This window comes from Ruditapes philippinarum, unplaced genomic scaffold (genome assembly GCF_026571515.1).
Source record: "Ruditapes philippinarum isolate M1 unplaced genomic scaffold, ASM2657151v2 ctg802_1_1_1_1, whole genome shotgun sequence".
NCBI lineage: Eukaryota > Metazoa > Mollusca > Bivalvia > Venerida > Veneridae > Ruditapes > Ruditapes philippinarum.
This window is the reverse complement of record NW_026866781.1, coordinates 113,167-136,841: the sequence shown is the minus strand read 5'-3', so window position 1 is coordinate 136,841 and position 23,675 is coordinate 113,167. Positions and strand designations below refer to the sequence as shown.

The 23,675-nt window shown below is 33.9% G+C and overlaps 1 protein-coding gene across 1 annotated transcript; it reads right to left on the bottom strand.

Annotated features, from left to right (window-relative positions):
• LOC132733710 (cytochrome P450 3A8-like) lies at positions 1-23,675 on the bottom strand. The gene is made up of 14 exons (XM_060720386.1): positions 23,508-23,675; positions 23,204-23,300; positions 22,577-22,629; positions 21,631-21,727; positions 18,655-18,771; positions 16,047-16,129; positions 12,315-12,466; positions 11,506-11,630; positions 10,946-11,072; positions 9,874-10,031; positions 9,471-9,559; positions 7,443-7,580; positions 5,342-5,504; positions 1-882 (listed from the first exon to the last, which is right to left on the bottom strand). The coding sequence occupies exons 1-14, from the start codon at positions 23,573-23,575 to the stop codon at positions 805-807; spliced, it is 1,545 nt and encodes a 514-aa protein (XP_060576369.1). The 5' UTR covers positions 23,576-23,675; the 3' UTR covers positions 1-804.

Genomic DNA, 23,675 nt, shown 5'->3' with positions numbered 1-23,675 from the left:
AAACATTTATTTGATCTTTAATGCTCAAATTATACTCTCTTTATATGCACAAGGCAACAACAAGAAATTAAATATTTCATTCTACAATTTTAAGGATAGCTACATTTGCTCTATTATACTCTTATAGGCACAAGGCAACAACAAGAAATTAAATATTTCATTCTACAAGTTTAATTTAAGGATAGCTACATTCCCAAGAATTATCTTATTAGGAATAACTTTCGAAAAAAGTTCATTTAATGAAATGATTAATTTAAAAAACAAAGTACAATAAAATGTATGTCCAATATATATCCTATGCCCAACCAAATAAAATGTTATATTATAATATTGATTTAACTGATGTGGAGCTCAAAGTTTATATACATTTCTATATAAACAGAATAATGAGATAATAATGAACTGTTTATGTTCTTTGGTTAGAAGATCTCATTCAACCTGTTATCACATTTCAAACTTGGCAGGTTGTGCTGAAGATAATTGTATTTTATTTTTACTTAAAACAAGGGCCCATTCTGGTTTATATAATGTTCTTTTCGGTAAATTATTTTCGTTCATTCTTTTCTGTAATTTCCGCTCATTGTGTGATTCGGATATACTCCGGACTACTACGCAGTTTGAACGTTTTATATTAGTCTGGTTCCTGTCGTACTATAAAATTTACTATTGAACGGAGAGAAAAGGGCAGGTAATCCAGACTAGGTTTATATACGTTTCTTAAATAAAAGTAAAGAAGAAAATAGACAATTAGTCGTTTATTTTATTCGTCATTATAGTTTATAGTTTACACAGGTGTTGTGGTGATTACCTTGCCTCTATCCTCACCTGGATTGGTGTTGCTGGATACAGTAAATTGAAATGTCGCAGATTCAATGGTGGATCCTATAATAACAAGCAATTATCATAGTATTGCAAGCAATCCATAAGTCCCCTACCGGTTAGAACCCCAGCAACATTCTGAACCCCAGCAACATTCTGATGGGCCATTGGCCATTCACTTATGTTTCTATTTTAAGTAAATTTGTTGAAAAAGTTCTTTAAAAGTGATCGTGCAGGAAACAGTTTTTATGTACAGACAGACCGACTGAAGGACACTCTACAGTTATTTTTTCAACATCCCTGTTATCAAAATATAACATTTTTAAAAGCAAAATTTTAAAAAAGGAGATAACTCTTAAAATAAAGATGAAAGATTTCATACATGATGTGAGTGTAACAAAGAACAATTAGTAATGAAGGTATGAATAATGAATGTTTATTTTGAATTTGAAGTAAATGAAAGTTAAAAGAACGAATAAGAAAAATAAGCAATTATCATAGTATTGCAAGCAATCCATAAATCCCCTACCGGTTAGAACCCCAGCAACATTCTGAAGGGCCATTGGCAATTCACTTATGTTTTTTTTTAAGTAAATTTGTTGAAAAAGTTCTTTAAAAGTGATCACAGGAAACAGTTTTAATGTACAGACAGACGGACTGAAGGACACTCTACAAACATCCCTGTTATCAAAATATAACATTTTTAAAAGCAAAATTTTTAAAAAGGAGATAACTCTTGAAATAAAGATGCAAGATGTCATACCTGATGTGAGTGTAACAAAGAACAATTAGTATTGAACGTATGAATAAAGAATGGTTATTTTTAATTTGAAGTAAATGAAAGTTAAAAGAACGAATAAGAAAAATTAAAAGTTTAAGGAGGAGATAACTTTGGAAATATGGATGCTAGATTTATAAACCTTGTCATATTATTATGATGTGGGAGTTTGAAGAAAATCCTATCATGATTGAAGAAGTTGAGTAAAAATTACCAATTTCTGTAAAAAAAGTTCAAAAGGGGCATAATTCTGGAAATAGTCTTGCTAGAGTATTGAACTTTCTCACAAATGTTAAGTGATAATAAGAAACATATATATGAAGTTTGAAGTAGATACATTCAGAAAAAAAGAAGTTATTAAAAAAAACAATATTTTTTTTTCATGAACATTTTAAGTTCAAGGGAGGTAATTCTAATAAATTTTGTGCTAGAGTTGTAAACTTTGTCACATATGATGTGGTTGATGACTAGCAACTTATATATAAAGTTTGAAGATAATACCTTAAGAAATAAAGAACTTATAGTGAAAAAACTTAAAAAACTAAATTCAGAAATCTTGAAATTCAGTCCATTTGTTGCCATAGCAACCAGAATTTTCAACATAGGAAGATAAGAAAAGGATGTGCATAATTTCCAGACTGCCATCTACCCATATGTCAAGTTTCATAAAAATATTTTCAGTACTTCTGCGTTATCACTGGATCCAGGTTTTGTGTAAAATTTGCCATATTTTCAGTCTATTTGTTGCCATAGCAACCAGAATTTTCAGCATAGGAAAAAAAGAAAAAGACGTGCATAATCTCCATACTGCCATCTATCCAATTATATCAAGTTTCATAAAAATATTTTCAGTACTTTTTGCGTTATCGCGGGATCCAGTTTTGTGGACGGACTGACGGACGGACAGAGGTCCGGACGGACGGACGGACAGACAGACGGACGGAGGGTAAACCTAAAGTCCCCTCCGGAAAACCGGTAGGGGACTAAAAACACATAACTTTTATCAATAGAGATAAATTGTATTTCTGATGGATATTTTCATGAAAAATAGGAAAAAATTAATGATCAAGAAATGCATGTTTAAACAATTCGGAAAAGCTGAAAATAAAGCATTGGCAAGAATAGGGGACCCGGAGGCAAGAACCACTAGTAAGCTTGATAATTTATGCAAAACGCATAGTAAACTTGCTAAATGAAAAAAACCTTGGTTAGCTTGGGGGATGCAAGGACCCCTAGTTAACTTGATGAATATAAGAACTCCTGGTAAGCTTAGAGGATACCAGGACCCCTAGTTAACCTGACTGATACAAGGATCCCTAGTTAACCTGAGTGATACAAGGTTCCCTAGTTAACCTGAATGATACAATGACCCCTAGTTAACTTGAGTGATATCAGGACCCCTAGTTAACCTGAATGATACAAGGGCCCCTAGTTGACCTGAGTGATACAAGGACCCTAGTTAACCTGAGTGATATCAGGACCCTTAGTTAACCTGAGTGATACAAGGACCCCTAAGTTAACCTGAGTAATATTATGGCCCCTAGTTAACTGAGTGATACCAGGACCCCTAGTTAACCTGGAAAGTGCAAGGCCTCAAGTCTTAGGGATGCCTGGACCCCTAGTAAGCTTGAGGGATGCATGAAAATCAGGTTATTCTGGGACATGCAAGGAGACAAGGATGTTCTGAGGGTTGTAAGGACACTATGAATCTCTGGTTTGTCCCTTGAGTGGATAGACACATGATTAGTCTGGAGTATTCAAAAACCCAAGTCAACTTGGGTGATGCAAGATTAGTCAAGGGAATGCATGAACACTAGGTCAGCCTTGGTGGTGCATGAAAATCAGGTCAGCCTTTGGGGTGCATGAACACCAGGTGTGCCTTGGGATGCATGAAAAGCACGTGTTCCTGTGGGATGCATGAACACTAGGTGTGCCTGGGGGTTGCATGAAGACCACATTTACCTGTGGGATGCATGGACACTAGGTGAGTCTGGGGGATGCATGAACACCGGGTGTGCTTGGGGGATGCATGCATACTAGGTGTGCCTGGGGGATGCATGAAGACCAAGTGTGCCTATGGGATGCATGAACGACAGGTGTACCTGGAGGATGCATGAACACCAGATGTGCCTTGGGGTTGCATGAAGACCAGGTGTGCCTATGGGATGCATGAACACTAGGTGAGTCTGGGGGATGCATGAACACCAGGTGTGCTTGGGGGATGCATGAACACTAGGTGTGCCTTGGGGATGCATGAAGACCAAGTGTGCCTATGGGATGCATGAACGACAGGTGTACCTGGAGGATGCATGAACACCAGGTGTGCCTTGGGGTTGCATGAAGACCAGGTGTGCCTATGGGATGCATGAAGACTAGGTGAGCCTGGGGGATGCATGAACACCAGGTAAGCCTGGGGGATGCATGAAGACTAAGTGAGCCTGGAGGATACATGAACACCAGGTGTGCCTGGGGGATGCATGAACACTAGGTGAGCCTGGGGATGCATGAACACAAGGTGAGCCTGGGGGATGCATGATCACTAGGTGAGCCTGGGGGATGCATGAACACTAGGTGAGCCTATTGAATGCATGAACACCAGGTGTGCCTGGGGGATGCATGAACACTAGAGGAGCCTGGGGGATGCATAAACACTAGGTCAGCTTTGGGGATGCATGGGAATCAGGTCAGCCTTGGGGTGCATGAACATTTAGTGGGCCTGGGGGGTGCATGAACACTAGGTGAGCCTAGGGATGCATGAATAATTTGACTTCTTATAGCCATTATAAAGAAATTTTTATACATGACTTTTGATGTAAGATTGTGACCTTGACCTTTAAGATGAAATGAAGATCTGGTTATTGCAACATAACATCATCATGTTCAACACATTTAATTCAAGCTATTTTCAAATCAACCAAGGAATGAAAAAATTGTCAACTAGACACAATTATCAATACACTTTTGTTTTTAAATCTTCCTTTCAATTTAAATGTGACCTTGACCTTTGACTTACAAATCTGGGTCTTTCATGCAACATATTGTCTCAATTTTTTACACATTTATGCAAAATAATTACAAAATAAAAGTTATTGGCAAGACAAAATACAGGCAGACAGAAGGACAATTAAATAACTAAATATCACCCTTAGGGGCATAAGAATATTTGTGATTAATGAAATATTCTAACTTAGACCATCCATCTAAGTAAGTGCTTCAACTGACTGATAGTTATATGCAAACAGACTTGTCATATGTTAGCATTATTTGTAACTGACATTCCTGATACAACCTTCATACAGGTATAAAGTACTTTGTGGATACAATGTACATGTATATTTGTACACTGAACTTTTGAACAAAGTGAATGGATAGTCACAGCTAATATCTTTATTTTTCCTAGATTTAGTTCACCTAAATGAATGAAATAAAAATACAGTGAACTGTTACAACTATAAACAGATTGATGACCCTCATCTATTTTCTATACTCATGTTGTCTTTTTATGAATTTTTCAGGCATGACTTGCCATACAAATAAACATATTATATATTTATTACATTTTTGCAGGATCTTTCTATTTGAAAGACCCTGATTTTTGTAATAAATTTATTACATTTTTGTATAAGAGTCTTTTCTTTCTAGTATCGTCTGATGTTTAATTAAAAACCCTGTTAATTGATCAGCTTAAACCTAGAATTCAGTTTTTGCTGTATATATAGTAACGTGAAAAATCAATACACGTACCTGTGTTTTTTCACATTTGACAAATCTAATTTTCCGTAACATATAAACAAGAGCAATCTTGGCCTCAACAAGTGCTAGTCTCATTCCAATACAATTTCTCGGCCCTGTACCAAATGGTAAAAATGTGATTTTTTCTGTAGCCCCTTTCTTTCCCTGAGCAAATCTAAAATATCAAGAAATGTCATTTACTGAAAAATAAATACAAATGTATTACCTCTTAATAAAGTCACACCAATACGTTTATTTTATATGATTAGTTTTTCGGAATAACTGCAGTAAGAAGACTGATGCATTACTGATGGAAAAAAGCTGTGATGTTCTATTGATAGAATATAAGACCTTCTAAATATCTTAAAAATATATAACCATGGCCACTAAGAATGACACAGAGTGGGCCTCTGCATCATTTAAGGCATAAGCAGCACCAAAGTCGAATAATATCCTTTTTTAAGCCATAACTGTTGCTGACAAGATAAAAACAACAAGAGCACCGCTAGGCGGAGCATTATATGCCCGAAAGTGATTTTTTTAGTAAAGATGAAGCATTTATAAGACATTGGAATTTAATAAAGTATTACCTCCTTCAAATAACAATCCTCCTATGAAGTTTGAATATTGTGGTCCAAGTTATGCCCCGGAAACTGTTTTCAGTTTTAAGGTAATAGTGACCTTGACCTTTGACCTTGTGACCCCAAAATCAATAGGGGTATTCTACCTAATATGGACAATCATCCTATGAAGTTTGAATATTGTGGGCTAAATGGAACTTAATTAATACTCAAGAAACTGTTTTCAATTTCAAAGTAATAGTGACCTTGACCTTTGATCTAGTGATCCCAAAATCAATAGGGGTATTCTACCCAATATGGACAATAATCCTATGACGTTTGAACACTGTGGGCCAAATGGAACTTTAGTTATGCTCCGAAACTGTTTTTAGTTTTAAGGTAATAGTGGCCTTGACCTTTGACCTTGTGACCTCGAAATCAATAGGCGTCTTCTACCCAATATTGACAATCATCCTATGAAGATTGAACACTGTGGGCCAAATGGAACTTAAGTTATGCTCAAGAAACTGTCTTCAGTTTTAAGGTAATAGTGACTTTGACCTTGTGACCCCAAAATCAATAGGGGTCTTCTACCCAATATGGACAATCATCCTATGAAGTTTGAACACTGTTGGCCAAATGGGACTTTAGTTATGCTCCGGAAACTGTTTTCAGTTTTAAGGTCATAGTGACTTTGACCTTGTGACCCCAATATCAATAGGGGTATTTTACCCAATATGGACAATTATCCTATGAAGTTTGAACACTGTTGGCCAAATGGGAGTTAAGTTATACTCCGGAAACTGTGTTCAGTTTTAAGGTCATAGTGACATTGACCTTTGACATTGTGATCCCAAAATCAATAGGGATCTTCTACCTAATATGGACAATCATCCTATGAAGATTGAACACTGTGGGCCAGATTGGACTTAAGTTATGCTCCGGAAACTGTTTTCAGTTTTACGGTCATAGTGACATTGATCTTTGACCTTGTGACCCCAAAATAAATAGGGGTCTTCTACCCAATATGGACAATCATCCTATGAAGTTTGAACACTGTGGGCCAAATGGGACTTAAGTTATGCTCCGGAAACTGTTTTCAGTTTTAAGGTCATAAACACCTTGACCTTTGACCGTGTGATCCCAAAATCAATAGGGGGCTTCTACCCAATATGGACAATCATCCTATGAAGTTTGAATATTGTGGGCCAAATGGAACTTAGGTTATGCTCCGGAAACCAAACTGCTAACGGACGGACGGACGGATTGACGGACGTCCTTACATTTGTATTCTTGTTGGGTATTTTACTGCGTAAAAAAGTACCCAACAATACATCAAAATTCATTAAAAATACCCTACAATACATTACGAAGTGAGTAGGATTGGTAGTTGTTGGGTATTTAGTACCCAACATATACCCTCTCGTGGGCTCGGACAGATGGACGGACGCCAGGGGGTATAACATAATATGCCCGAAATTCTTTCGGGAATATAAAAATTGAACAAAATGAATATAGTAAAGATTTTATAATGAATTAAAGATACAGGATACCTCTCAGGTTTAAATGCCTCTGAATCAGGGTAATTTTCCTCACTATGATGAACGTTCCACACAGGTATATGTATTGATGTACCTTTAGGTATGGTTATTCCTCCAACTGTTATCTCTTCATGAGCCTTCCTAAATAGCCTGTCAATACATGATTAACATATAATAGCAACATGATAGTATGGCCCTTTCTTTATGTCCTTTACAGGTGCAGCATTAAAAGAACTCCAATGAGTTTGATTTTTTTTTTACATCTATCGATCTTCCATTAATGTCAAATCCCTCCAGCGGACATAGACATGTCTGTGCGCCAAAATCACAAAAAAGATTTAAAATACGTTGAATAAAGAGGATAAAAGAATTTTAAAAATGTTAAAAACAAGGGGCTGAAAAACTAGGGTGAGACATGTTTAATGTAAACTATGACTGCACTGAACTGCTCTGGGCTATGGAGTAGGGCAACCGCAGGGGGTAGTTGGTTCCAGTGGTATACTGTCCTAGGAAAGAAAGACAATTTATAATAGTCTGAAGTTGCTTTGAATAACCTTTTACACAGGGGATGGCCATGATATGATATTCGGTAGAGGAGTGTCAAATATTCTTCTATAGGGATAGCAACCAAACCATGGTGAATCTTTTAGAAAAGGGATAACCAAGTATCTATATGTCTGAGTTTGAGTTTTCGAAGCTTAAGGGAGTGAAGCATGTCCATGACGCTAGAGGTCTGACCATAATCTAGTTTGATCCATCCGGTTGCTCTTCTTTGGACATTTTCAATATGATCTATTTCTATTTTGGTGTAGGGGAGGCCATACTTCAGAACCATATTCAAGCTGGGCTCTGACTAATCTAATGTCTGATAAGCAATGTTGGGCCTGGAAGTAACTTTTCAAGATTAATGTTCCATTTGATGTATGTCTAGACCAATAACTTCTGTGGAAAATTTGCTCACTCCATTTCTCCAAAATAGTTATTCTATTTGTAAAAAATGACCAAAGTTGAAAACACTGCAAATTATTATTGCTTTTCACTCATATTGAGCTAAATATAGCAAAAAAATATGAGTTTATTTCTTAATTATCTTTAGCATATCTTTCTGTTGTAAGTGCCCTGGTTAACTTATGTAAGAAATTCAACTTTCAGGTTTTTAGGCTTTGGACCACAGTGGAGTTCCTTTAATATTAATCTACAAAAATCTGAGCGAAGGCAATGTTATTTTACTTAAATCCTTTACCACCATCTAAAATATAGCCTTAAGAAACAATCATAACTTTATACTATTTTTGTTACCCTGCTTATTTGACATGTGTTGTCAACACACTTAATTCATTTTATTTAACTCTGACAACTAGTTGTTATAATGTTTAACTACAATGTATTTCACTAGCACAAAGAGATGTTAGCTTTTTTTCTAATGTCTGTTTAAAATTGACATTTAAATGTATATAAACCCTACCACACTAAACATCTTGAATGAACTTTTCCACCTTTCAATCTGGGTCCGAGGTTATAAAAAAAAATTTCATAGCTGAAACTCAGATCTCAGGCATTTGATTGGTCAGAAATTGTCACAGAATGTTCACTGGCCAAAGAAAATCCTGAGATCTGAGACAGAACTCAGTAAAAATTTTATAATCTTGAGACCAGGACACTCATATTTACTGGTATTAGGGTATATTTCAAAATATTTACTAACCGAGTAGCAATTATTGCAAATTATGATTCAGGTGGTAGACATGCTGGCTGATTTTGGTCTGCACTGGTTGAGAGAATTCGATCGCGGCTAGCACTAGGTAAGAGTTACATTATGGAAGTAAGTGAATTTATATACATTTCCAAGTTCTATGCTGGGCATGTCCTATACACGTGTATAACAGGGTAAAAGTTCTTCACGTCCAATACACGTGTATAACAGGGTAAAAGGTCTTCATGTCCAATACACTGGTATAACAGGATAACAGTTCTCTTCATGCTTCATGAAGAATAAAGTTTATGTTGTAAATTATTATGAATATATCATACATATGTTACCTTGGAACTGGAGGGTAAAATCTGAGCACCTCATAAATAAACTGATCCATGAACTTTAAATCATTTATACTGTCATAGTCTGGATCATCCTACAATATATAACAACATTGTCAAATCATTGTCATAGCAACATGTTAACTGTGATATATATATAGGGTAGAATTTGGCTGCTTAGAAAAAAAACAAGGACAGGTTTATGGCTGCCTACATAAAAATCACTGTTGAGCTTTTATCTTGTATGTTTTTGTATTTCTTTCCCAAAATCAATCAATCTAAAATGAAATGCATAAATAAAAGTAATTGAAAAATGTGTAAAAGCAGGACTCTATACTTATATGCAGCAATATGAAATACAACTGCTTTATCTTTATTCTCCAGTTAGAAAGTTTTCAAGTGTACATACCTGCCCAATGTATTTCTGTATCTCATCATATAGTTGTGAATCTAGTTCAGGATGAAATGCCAGGACATAAGCTGAGTAACGTAACAGACTGGCTGTTGTCTCAAACCCAGCAAGAAAGAATACAAATGCTTGACCTTTTATTTCATCATCAGTCAACCCTATATGTCAAAATCTATGTTATAACATTACATACATTTTTCATGAATGCATACATCGACCCTGATATATTTATCTGGATTAATAGTAAGATATGTTGTAAAATGATAAACACATAAGGGAACACAACCTCATCCTGTAATGGGGATGTTTGTTCGGCAATCTTGGGAGACAGTCACCCTATAATAAATTTCTGTTAAATTTTCAATTGTTTCTTGATATACATATTGAAAAGTGATTCTTTACAAGGAGATCTTCAAATATTTTCCTGAAAACATATAGGATAAAAGACAACATATCTTTTAGACAAACTGGGATTTTGATAAAATGTCACACATTTTTTTCTTTGAAACACTGTTTAAATCTATTTGACAAGGACTTTTCAGATTTCTATAGTTTTTCCTTTTGGTTGGCTTAGAAACCCGAGGTTTGAATGGGTAACTTTGAAAGAGGATTACCCAAGAAACATTTTTTTTAAGTTTGGATGATATTGACCCAGTGCTTTGGAAAGAGATGTTAATGTTTAAAGTGAAGTATGGAAGGATGAACACCAGATGGTGAGTGAACTTAAGCACTTTGAGAAAGGATTAGTAAATGTGATGGAAAGATGGAAGGAAGTTAAGGAAGGTCAAATGGGGCAACTTATAATTTCCATGGGGAAGAGCATACATAAAATTATGTAGAGAGTGTGGGACTGTGAATTCAAGCCCTACTTGGTTTACAATTGTGTTTCTCTATCTGTTACCAACAGCAAATTTTAAAATGATAAATTCAAGTTGCTCAAAGTTCCAAATCAACTTTTAAATGTACATATCATAAATACATTACAATCCCTCATTGTATACTGATTTTATTTTTGCCTAGCAACAATATCTACTAACACTTGTTATATTACTATTATCAAATAAACTCATACTTTGTAGATTATGAACATGATGACAATTAGAAGCTCCGTTGGACATTATAATCTCATTTTTCATATACCCCTCTTTTGTATTATCAAAATCTGCATCCACCAACATTTGTATGAAGTCCACTCTGTCCTGTTAAATAAAAAATTGCAGAAATTTCACCGATTAAGAAAAGAGAAACAGGTCTGTCTTACAAAACTGAAATACCCCATGGTTTAGAAAATGAAAATATGAGATATCAATGTTTCTTTACTATAAATCATAATGACATACAGCTTTGAGTATTTTATCAATATGTACCAAACAAAACAAATATTTTTCAGTACCATTCACAATAATTATTGTTTATGTTAATTGTTATACTTCATCTTGATACCATAGTTTTCTAATTACCATGTCTAAGCCACAACAATAGAGCAAGACGAGCCTGGTTAAATTAAGTATAAACATAATGAAAAAAGCTGACACAATTTCTGGGCAAGTTTACATATAGGCCTATAATAGATTTATTTGGAGTGCGGGCAGAACAACTGGTCTAAAAATGACTATATACATAACGATATACCATTTTATTTTTCCTTCTTTCATCAATCAAGGCCTGCCCTATATCATTATAAAAGTTGACACATTCTGTAGGCCATGTGGTGATCCCTATCTTATACAACCATTTTCCTAGAGGCGGTATCATTGCTTCAAATATAAAAAAATCATATTTATATATCTATACATGTGCAAGGTATATACACAATATGATGAATTTTTCAAATAATATCTCAGTCCAAAACAAGAGCTCCTCATGTTGGAGAATTATATTCCAAACAGGAGTATAAAAACAGAACAGTGTGCAAATTAATTAAAACAAGAGGGATCAGTGATCATGTGTCACCTCGAGATAGGCAATAGGCAATTGCATGTTGTAGCTATTGTGAAGCAGGGGACACACCAATTATTAATAGGCAAAAACAAGATTTTTATTCAAGGACCAGGAAACACAAAAATGTTCCAAATACCCCTTATTCTAAAATATTAATAATATATCAGTTTTAGTGATATTTCTTGAATTTTGTAAATTTCATTAAAAAGAATAAGCTCATTATAATATTTTAATTTAGAGGTATGTTATGTCCAAGTTTGACTGCTCTAGTAACTGAAAATATTATGGCCAAAGTTAAATTCAGTATTCAGTCTGTCAGAATTTGGAATGAGAGAACATTATTAGTGGGGTATAAAAAATTCCTTTGTAAAAATGGGAACAACTTAGTTAAGAGTTACAGAGCTATTAACCAATTTTAATAACTGAAAATAATCAATGATCTTCTTTTAAATTTTCCACTCAGATAATGAAAATATGTAATTATGATAAAGGAAATATACCTGATAGAAATATAGGAATCCTTTTCAACCGGGCCATCTTAAAGATTTTCTCCAGGTTTCTAACAAATGGATCATCATGTTGTTTCTGGGAATCTATTTCTATACCAAAGGCTGTAGATGCAATAGCATCCATTGTAAAACATACAAACCAACTGTAAAAAATAGAGCATTCATGCATTTAATATCACTGTGAAATATAAAACGTTTATCACTAAATTGTTTATAACAGCATTCAATGTAAAGTAAATGTTTTTTCAAGACATGTGCACTGAAGTACAAAAATAACTAGTGCTCCGCTTAAGTAGGTCAATATAAGTAAGTAAAGTAAGTAAATCTTTTATTATAGTGACATGTGTACATGTAATAACAATTACACAATAACATATTGATATAAACACACAGCCCAATGTGTCTAGGTCACTTTTAAATTAGAAGTGTTTCAATAGTTCGCATAGTTCAACAAAATTTTTTAACACATATTTAAAGGAAAGAAATATTGCTTATAACACATATTTATAACTTAGAAGAAATGTCATACAATGTCATTGGTTGTGCACAAACTTTCAAATATATAATATAATGTACTTTGTATTACTGTAAAAAGAGTTTCACCTTTTAACAGTATGCCTTCACTAAGTATTTCCTACTTTTCTTGGGGAAATTGTTCATTAACGTTATAAATTCATTTTTGATTGTCACTGAATTATTAAGCTCAAGGTTTAAATCATGAAAACATTCATTTTGTATATGGTCATAGAAAGGACACACTAAAGGGAAATGTTTTTCGTCCTCAATTTCTTATATATCACAGAAGGTACAAAGTCCCTGTTTGGGGTTTTCACCAATATAGCACATAATTTTAAAGCAGACAGGTATGATTCTACATCTGAAGTAGAGATCTCTTGTTTTTTTATACGTTCACTTTAACATATTCTTCAGTGGTGAATTTATCATTTAAAGATATACAGTCGTATTTTGAGACATTTTTGATACTGTTTAACCATGAGTTGGAATAAAGTTCTCTTAATTTTGAATGAGCAGTTTTTATAGTGATCACTATTTTTGTTCAAAATTATCTAGTTATCCTAGTTTATGTACAAGAAAAGCATTGATGCAAAGCATCAAAGGGCGTCCAAGCAAGAAATGCAGCAGGTGAAGATGAACTAGTAGACATATGATGACAAGATATTCTTATAATCTTTTCAATGGTTAATTGGTTTTTACCAGAATTGTATATCACTTATGAATGAACGGACGAAAGACATTGTTCATTATGAACTTTGATTGGCATGCTAGAGATTAGAATATTACTTGTTATTTCTTTATGCTCGTGATTATTAAAAGCAACGGATATACATTTATACAATCATTTATAATCCATGCAACGCATGATCAACACCACACTTGTGTAATTGTCCCTTATTATGTTATCGCTATTAGCGAAGAATCCCCTCTTAAGGTATCTGTTCACATTTAGTAACAATATGACACTGGTTATATTACCATGTTGATCATGTTGAGCATAATTGTTTATTATACAATAATTGTAAGATCTATTTTAATAAAAAAAAATACAGATTTAATTAATATTGTTTTCTTTTCTTTTTTGTGTTTTATGTGCTATTTTAAAACTGAGATTTTACGTTTACTTCTCTTTTTTTATTAAAATTGTAAAAGAATTCAATTGTCATATTGACCGACGATTATAAGTCAAAACTTAACTGGAAAAAGTCAGAAAATTATGGTTATTCTTTCAATATATAATATTGTTTATTCTTAAACCATGTACATGTACATTTGTATTTTTCTTTATCATTTTTTAAATTATCAATCAATTGAATAATTCATAAACTTTGAATAATTCCTCGGCATCTTTACTAAACACGAATAACAAATTAAATAAAATGTTTCAAAGTTGATAGTGTCATATTAATACAATGTACCATAAAAATGTACATTTTAATTTTTCTCAATTTTTGTACATATTTATTGTTTTTATCTCATATAGATAAAATGAAACATGCGGTTGTTGGATTTTATTCGAATTGTATGTTTACGTATAATAATAATCAATAAATTTGAGAGTTGATCCGTGTTTATTAATTATTGTAACCAAACTAAGTGACAAACATTCATTTTGGAAAAAAAGCTTATTTATCTGTAAAATATTTGTTCTGTTCTGTAACGATATCAAACATCTACTCCAAAACCGGGAGAGACCGGACAATAAGCGTGTGATACTACTCGCCGGTCACTGATAAATCCCGGTCAAAATAGACCGTGAGAGACCGGGACTTACCGATAGGAGTACATCCCTCTATAAATAGATTTTCGGAATGTTTAGGTCATCAACTCATCATTCTATTTACAGCTTTCGGATACATGTACAACAATAACATACCATAATAACCCACTGTGTACTACAAAATGATAAATAAAAAGCCCCGAAGAGCGCTATTTATTGACGGAAAAGGTTATTGCATTTGAAAATGTTTTGCATTGCGAAATTCTCCAGTTCGCTATTCATTGTACATATCGCGACATTTCATGCAAGCACCCTCATACCGATCGGAATGATCGGCTTTTATTATGAGACTAAAAGGCTCGAGAAGTTGCTGTCGCCCTTTCACAAAATCTGATTTCATTCCATAAGGGGCGCCGCGCTTCGGCGCGGACGCCAATTATAGTTTTTATTTCTAAATACCAGTTGTTAATGCACCTATCATAATCCAAGTCAATAATCTATTATCTTCTGCTCAAATTTTTGTCAATGGTTCAGATTATGACATTCCCATTAAATGTAAAAGAAAATAATTATACAGTCTAATTTTTTTCTAGGTAGCAAGTTAACATATTAAAAATAGAATATAATTGATCATTATGATAAAGCATACTTACATGCTAAATATAAACTCAATCTTTGAAATCCTTGAAAAGTTTTTCTGCAGAAATCAATAATTTCACTTAACAAGAGGGCCGCCTAGCGGGGACCACACCCAACTTTTTCTTATTTTTAAAGTCAAATACATCAGACGGAGAATATTGTCAAGGTCATATACAGGTCATGGTAATTAAAAAAACACAAAAAACTAAACATGCTAGTTTTGTTATGGCTCTTCTTTTGTCCGAGTATAAATCAAAGATATAAATAAATAATAAAATTATGACCAATTGTAGTAAAATTCACTAATTTCACCCATAGTATCAAGGTTAAATTAAGGTCAAGATCAAGTTCACTTAAAGAAAATTAATGCCTTGTCACACGTTGCACACAAGTATAAAGATAAACAGAATTTTAAGTAAAGACAATCCATATATATATATTACAAAGTTATAGCCAATTATAAATTACATTAATTTGACCTTTAAGGTCAAGGTTATTTATGAGTCAATGTCAAATTAAGTCTAATCTTCTTTGACACCTTGTCCTTAAGGTAGTTGTGCTCAAATATGAAGACAATCCATCTATAAATAACAAAGTCATAGCCAATTAGAGCAAAATAGGTTGTTGTGGTCAATCAATTCAGAAATAAAAAAAAATAGTGATTGTTAAAGTTTCAGGACATCAACAGCAACGGGAATGACAACATGACTGTAGTAATACATACATCATTATTTCTCCATAAAACTATCATATTAATGAATTTCAACAAATTGCAACAATCTTCAACCAATACAATGCCATACCTTCTGCCTCACCCTCTTAATTCTAGCAGGTAAGTCAAGTCTTACCTTCTAACAGTCACATCTTTTCCAATCTCTTTTTCTAATTTATTGATGCAAGTTTCAGCACATTTGTTGATAATGGGCACAAGCTGAGGTGAAAAAAAAATACTAAAACCAGTAAATACATGTATAGAAGAGGATTTGTCTATCATCTGTTTCCTTTACAAACATATATTTGTATACATTTCTAATTTTGAAGCACTCCCATATTTCAGTAAAACTTTTTGGCATGAAGAGTAACTGCAGAGTTACCTGACATCTGAATTCTGTTATGCTGATAAGATTTTAGTTTAAATCACAGTTACAGACTTAAAAACATTAAAGATCGTAACTGGGGCCATCCTTACCTGAGTGGTCAAGCACACTGACAGTGAAACTCTTACTCATCAAATAGTTCAACTACAGACATAGAACATCATAAAACAAAAACTATCGCTGAATGCGATTCATACCCCACCAATGTCCTTGACAGAAGACGACTTGAAAAGGTGGCTAAGGGAATAACTTTAGTGGCACAAATACATAAAAATTATCTCTGGTGAAAAAAGACTAATTGTGCAGGTAATAGTATAAATATATTTTATCAAATCATGTTCGAAACAGTTACAAATTACCTTCCATTTTCCCAATGTACTAAACATTATATAAGTCAATATTTGACCTTCAAGTGTTGCCTTGACCTTAAGTTGGCACAAGGGTAGGATGGGTTCTGCACATTGCCCAGTTGGGATGAACATTTGAGTAAAGTTTGAAGAAAATCCTTTCATTGGTATAGAATTTATAGAGCGGACACGACATATTAGAATTGATTGTATTTAAATTTAAAGACTTAAAAAGGGGCATAACTTAGTCAAAATGCAATACAGAGTTATGAATCTTGACCTTCATATCTTATTTGTAAAACCTGATATATCTTTTAAGTTTTAAGCAAATACCTGTGCTAGTTTCAGAAATATTCTAGTACATGTTTAAATTTAAGAATATTTTCTAAGTCAATATTTGACTTTCAAGTGTGACCTTGACCTTTAGCCGGTACAAAGGTTACAAGGATTCTGCACATAACCTTGTGAGGTGAACATTTGAGTAAAGTTAGAAGAACCTTCTTCAATTAGTAAAGGATTTATAGAGCGGACACGACATATTGTCTAATATTTGATTGTATGTAAATTTGAAGACTTAAAAGGGGCATAACTTTGTTAAAATGCAATACAGAGTTATGAAACTTGACCAGCATATCTTAATTGTGACACTTCATATATATTTTAAGTTTCAAGCAAATTCAGAAATATTCCATTACATATTTAAAATTTAAGAATATTTTCTAAGTCCAATTTTTGACCTTCAAGTGTGACCTTGACATTAAGTCGGCAAAATAGTGACATGGGTTCTGCACATTACCTTTTGTTGAGTGTGAACATTTGAGGCAAGATTGAAAGAAAATCTTTCAATTAGTATAGGACTTACAAAGCGGACACGACATACTGTCTAATATTTTGATTTGTTTGATATTTGACCTTCAAATTGTGATTTTGACCTTGAGCTGACACATGGACAACATGAGTTCTGCACATTCCCTGGCTGAGGTGACCATTTGAGCCAAATTTGTAGAAAATCCTTCAATTAGTGTAGGACTTACAGAGCAGGCACGACATACTGTCTAATATTTGATTGTCTGATACTAGTATTTGACCTTCAATTGTGTCCTTGACCTTGAGCTGACACATATACAACATGGGTTCTGCACATCCTCTTGTTGAGTTGAGCATTTGAGCCAAGTTTGAAGAAAATCCTTCAATTAGTGTAGGACTTGCAGAGCGGACACGACATACTGTCTAATATTTGATTGTTTGATATTTGACCTTCAATTGTGACCTTGACCTTGAGCTGACACATGGGCAACATAGGTTCTGCACATCCCCTTTGTTGAGGTGAACATTTTGAAGCCAAGTTTGAAGAAATTCTTTTCAATAAGTGTAGGACTTACAAAGCGGACACGACACATACTGTCTAATATTTGATTGTGTTTGATATTTGACCTTAAAATTGTGACCTTGACCTTTGAGCTGAACACATGGGCAACAACGGTTTCTGCATATCCCCTTGTTGAGGTGAACATTTGAGCCAAGTTTGAAGACAATCTTTCAATTAGTGTAGGACTTATAGAGCGGACACGACATACTGTCTAATATTTGATTGTGTTTGATATTTGACCTTCAATTGTGACTTTGACCTTGAGCTGACACATGCGTTCTGCACATCCCCTTGTTGAGGTGAACATTTGAGCCAATTTTGAAGAAAATCCTTCAATTGGTAAATGGAGAAGGACGGACCGACAGACGGATGGACCGACCTACGCGACAAAGCGAATCCATTTTAGCCCCCCCCCCCACACACATTTTGTGGTGGGGTATAATGATGCTAAGCTTACAGAGGGTTAGTGTTTCTATATGCAATCTTGTAACTTACATAATTATGCCTTGAGCATTGGAAGAATTGGAAATCATGGAGGTTTGAAGTAAATAAATATAATTATATAAGTAAACTGAACCATTCAGTTACATGTTTATACACTATAAAGTACTTTATTTATCGAGAAAAAGTTTAACACTGATACATTTTTTAGCTTTCCTGCACTGAAGGTGGGTGTAATTATGTTTCTCGTTTTCTTCCATGTTTGTCCTTTCATGAAGAATAGTCCATCTACCATTAATTTTGGGAGGTTACCATTGTGCTGAAAAATAATGCTTATATTTTAGTGCACTTAAAAAATTGACAAACAAAATAAGACTATTTTTCATTTATCACCATCTCAAAAAGACTAACAATAAAAACCTTATGTAAAACAAACTCACTTGACACAACATAACTAGCTATTATGTACAGTTTTATTTCATAAGTCCCTAAAGCATATACAAGTACATATTTCTCTAAAAAAATATTTATAGTTACTAAGTTCACATGAATAGTTATATTGTACGGTGGCACAAAGGTGATATGTGTGTGTTTTAATTTATCTCGTGGCCACTAGATACTATGTCGTGGCCACGAGTTACTAAGTCGTGGCCACGAGATACTATGTCATGGCCACGAGTTACTAAGTCGTGGCCACGAGATAGCTAAAATAGATAAATACAGAATCCCTAAAGAAAGCCCAAAACGACAAAATTGAAAATGTTGCAGGCTCGGTTTGATTGAGCCTGTTCATGGACGGTACTGGAAAGTGCAAGTTACTATGGAAGCTTAAATTGACCCCATAGAAGCCATAAGCGTGATAACTCGTGTGTTGGCATGTCGACACATTTTCACGCGACATGACGCCTTTTATCATTGTTTGGTGGGATATTAAAGACGTCTTGACAACGTCTGTTTTAATGCATGTCGACATATAATCTTCTCCATAATGGAGTTGATGAGAATTGTGAACAGCTATGTCAACCTGTTTTATCTCGACAAGCCTAGTAATATCTCTGCTTTTGGTAAATATCACAACATCATAACACCATGTGTACTGTCGGAAAGACCTTATTAATATTCGGAAACTAAATCCCTCCCACCAAACCAAAATCTAAAGACATCGAATGATTCATTCTTTAAAGAACAGTTCTGTAGTCTATAGTATTATTCGCTAGACTTTGAAAGGTCTTTGAATCTGTGCTTGTTTGTATATAATGCGTGTTTAACAAGCAGTTTTACCAGTTAATAATTTCAGCCAGTGTTTGCTAAGCAACCTTCTATATTTTATATATGTGTATGTACATATTACCTTCAAAAATGTTCATTTGAAAATTTTAGCCGAAAGATTATTTAAAGAGCACTTAAGTAATTTAACTTGTTTTGTTTCCAGAAAGGTTATTCAACAAAATGCTCTGCGCGTATTATACATAACTCAATTGATATACATGTATTAAAGATCGAAAATAAACATCAGACTGATATACTTTAAATCTTAATAATAATGAAATCAACGATATAGTTATGCAGTACGTCAATCATTACTCGATGGGCGGGATTTAGTTTCCGAATAATAATTAGGCTCCAGTCCTCTTTTATGATATACAAAAGTAAAGTCGAAATGCTCTGATACGGGTGTTGTCAAGATTATATTTTTTTCCCATCCAAACCATGAAAAAATACGCCATGTCGCACTATTATATGTCAACATGACCACATACAAATTATCACGGACCACGGCATCTCGGGGGGTCAATTCAAGCTTCCATAAGTTACCGTCCACGCCCCCTAGCACCGGCTTAAGCAGAATTCAACATTTAAACATGAAATAGTAAAATTTTGAATTTAGAAACATCCGCAGATGTGTTCTAAGTCGTGTTTACGAGATACTATGTCGTGGCCACGAGTTACTAAGTCGTGGCCACGAGTTACTAAGTCGTGGCCACGAGGTACTAATGTATAAGTAACGACTTAGTAACTCGTGGCCACAACATAGTATCTCGTGGCCACGACTTAGCTATCTCGTGGCCACGACATAGTACTAGTATCTCGTTGCCTTGACTTAGTAACTCATGGCCACGACATAGTATCTCGTGGCCACAACTTAGCTATCTCGTGGCCACGACTTAGTAACTCGTGGCCACGACATTGTAATTCGTGGCCACGACTTAGCTATCTCGTGGCCATGACTAAGTAACTCGTGGCCACGACATAGTATATCGTGGCCACGACTTAGTAACTCGTGGCCACGAATTAGCTATCTCGCGGCCACGACTTAGTAACTCGTGGCCACGACATAGTATCTCGTGGCCACGACTTCGCTATCTCGTGGCCACGACTTAGTAACTCGTGGCCACGACATAGTATCTCGTGGCCACGAGATATATAAAAACACACACATGTCACCTTTGTGCCACCGTAATATTGTAATGTTATGATAAATGTATTAACTGCACTACATGTGAGTCTCAAATGAATATCAAATAAATGATTAAGAAGAGCTCTGAATGTCGAAGCATCATACCTCTAAAGTATTTGTTGTTATAAAGTGTACACTGTTAAATTGTGCTTGAAGTCATTTTAGAATATAAAAGAAAACAACTAAAACAAGTTTATTTATCAGAAAAAGAGTTTAATCAGTGCTACTGTGACCTTGACCTTTGACCTAAAAACTGTAGGGGTCATCAACTTGCTATGAGCAATGTCCCCACCAAGTTCCACAGACCTAGGCTCATTCTTTCTTAAGTAATTGGTCAGACAAGTATTTTACAGTAAATGTCACGTGACCTTGACATTTGGTCTAATGATCTCATAATAAATAGGGGTCATCCACCACCAATGACTATCCTTCCTTCTAAGTATGAAGACAGCAACCCTAGTTGTAATCAAGGTATTGGGCAAACAACAATGTCACTAACTGACAGACAGGGTGGCACACATTATAAATTATACAATTAAGGTAACCTACTGGCATATAAAAAATGAAATCATCAAATAAAGACCAAACACAGAATATAGGGTACGTCATGCAAGCATGTAACTGTTATGTTACATACGGGTCTGGTTATACAGGTATGACTGTAAATGTTATGCTACCAACTGGACTATATACACAGGTATAGCTATAATATTTACTTACTGGTCTATCTGTGAAGTTTTGGAAGTCTTTGATTAGTACTGCCTTGATTATATCAGGATCTGTTACAGCTATAACTGGAGTATACCCATTGAAATATCTGCCATGATAAAATATAATTAAAATTATTTAAAATATCCTCAGCATATAAAAGCTTTTTATTCATTGCTATAATATAATAATGTTACTAATAATTTGTACAGTTAATTTCTTATTCTTGAAAAATTAATAATTGATAGATCAAAGAGATACTAAAATATGTAATATGTAACATTATGTTGAAACAAACTTAACCGATAAATACATGCATTCATGAAAAAGTGCAATAGTTCTAAATAGTACTAAAGTTGTAGGCATAGAACACACTTGTGCCATTGTTATTTTTTTCATAAAACTATTGTATACATGTATATAGTTGTCGTTGTCTACAAAGTAACAATTACTCATTATAAAACCACAAAATATGACATTGTATCAGAAATTCTGCTGAATTCCAAATCATTTGATTAATGTATTATTAACTCAATATCTCATTGCGTAGTACAATTAGTTTGACTAGTGAAAAGGCTTCACAAAATGCATAAACATAAATAAACAGTTTTCGCCATATTCATGTTTGAAAGTTGAATTCTGCTTAAGCTGGTTATGAACTTGCGCTTATCACTTCTGTCAATTAACAAAACTGGTTCATTCGGGCCAAGCATGCAAAATATTAAATTTTGACACTAAATTGGTCATTGTTTTGGGATTCCAGTTTTAACATCAATTGACAGTTAAAAAAAATCATGCAATTATTAGATATACTGGTTAACCTCCATCTTTGTTTATGTTGTCCTGACCTAGGTGCCTGATTTTGGAACATATTCTGACACATAAAAAGGGAAATCTCCTTAATTCATATTTACAACTAAACAAGTGCATGAATACAGCAGAATAATTAAAAACTTACCCGAATACTTTGCCATATTTTTTTGACCATTCTTCATCTGTGACATGCATACCCTTGTAAAAGAGAAAAAACAACAGAATATCAAACAACATCATTCTGTCAGACACGCTGCACTGCACTATTAATCATTCTCAGTGTTGAATAGTATAGAAAACAAAATCAATGCAGGACTTTATAAGATTTTGACTTACAATAATTATCCTAAAAACATTTTTTTAAGAAATGAATTGAAAATCATATTGTTGAGCCCATTTGAGTGAAAAGTGTTGTAATGCTTTTCAATTTCTGGTCAATGTTCACAATTAGAATAATTATTATGGAAGAACAGTGAGGGAATGATCTGAAATTTTGCAGACAAGTTATTTAGTTTAGACATATATCAAAAGAAACATATATCTGGAAATTAAAAAAAAATAAACCGAAGTGTTCAGTCTCCGAAGTGTTCAGTCCCTTTAATATTGTAACATTATCAGTAATAAGTAACCTATATTACCAATATATGACAGGATTGAATAGATTAATTGAATTCTGAACAAACTCTTTATTACGATATTCAAATATCTTATTCATGCTAAAACAAGTGATAGTTCAAAATCAGTACATAAATGCACCAGAATGAAATGATACCCTGTAAACTTGTTCATGAAGATTTCCGATGATAGGCCATGGTGTTGGTCCAGGTATACCGTATCTCTTCAATATTGTATAGTGTCTGTACAGAAAACTGTGAAAAATAAATACAATGATAAACAGTCATGTATATGTCATAAGTTATATGTAGGCTGTTACAAGATACATTTTCAATATCTAGCCTGTCTTAACTTGATTAACTCAAACTACATGTATATTTTTTCAATCTGTACAATTTTCACAGTATATGTTTAGTTTATACAAAATATAATAAATATGGTAAACATAGATAAATACTTACATTGCCAACAGTGTAAACAGAAGAGCAAACAGTTGCCATGACAAATTATAAAAATCAAACAGATCCATCCTCTTTTAAATTATAAAATAAAACTTGTTGATGTTAATAGTTCATGTAAACTTGTGCTTTTGAATCATTCATGGATTTAAATTCATATGTGTAAGATCC

Excerpts from the sequence above, each read along its gene's own strand:
- LOC132733710 (XM_060720386.1), bottom strand. The coding sequence starts at position 23,575 with ATGGATCTGTTTGATTTTTATAATTTGTCATGGCAACTGTTTGCTCTT. Across the intron at positions 11,631-12,314 it reads GATTCCTATATTTCTATCAG|CAATGATACCGCCTCTAGGA; the intron begins GTATATTTCCTT and ends TTATATTTGAAG. Across the intron at positions 883-5,341 it reads TCAAATGTGAAAAAACACAG|GATCCACCATTGAATCTGCG; the intron begins GTACGTGTATTG and ends TTGTTATTATAG.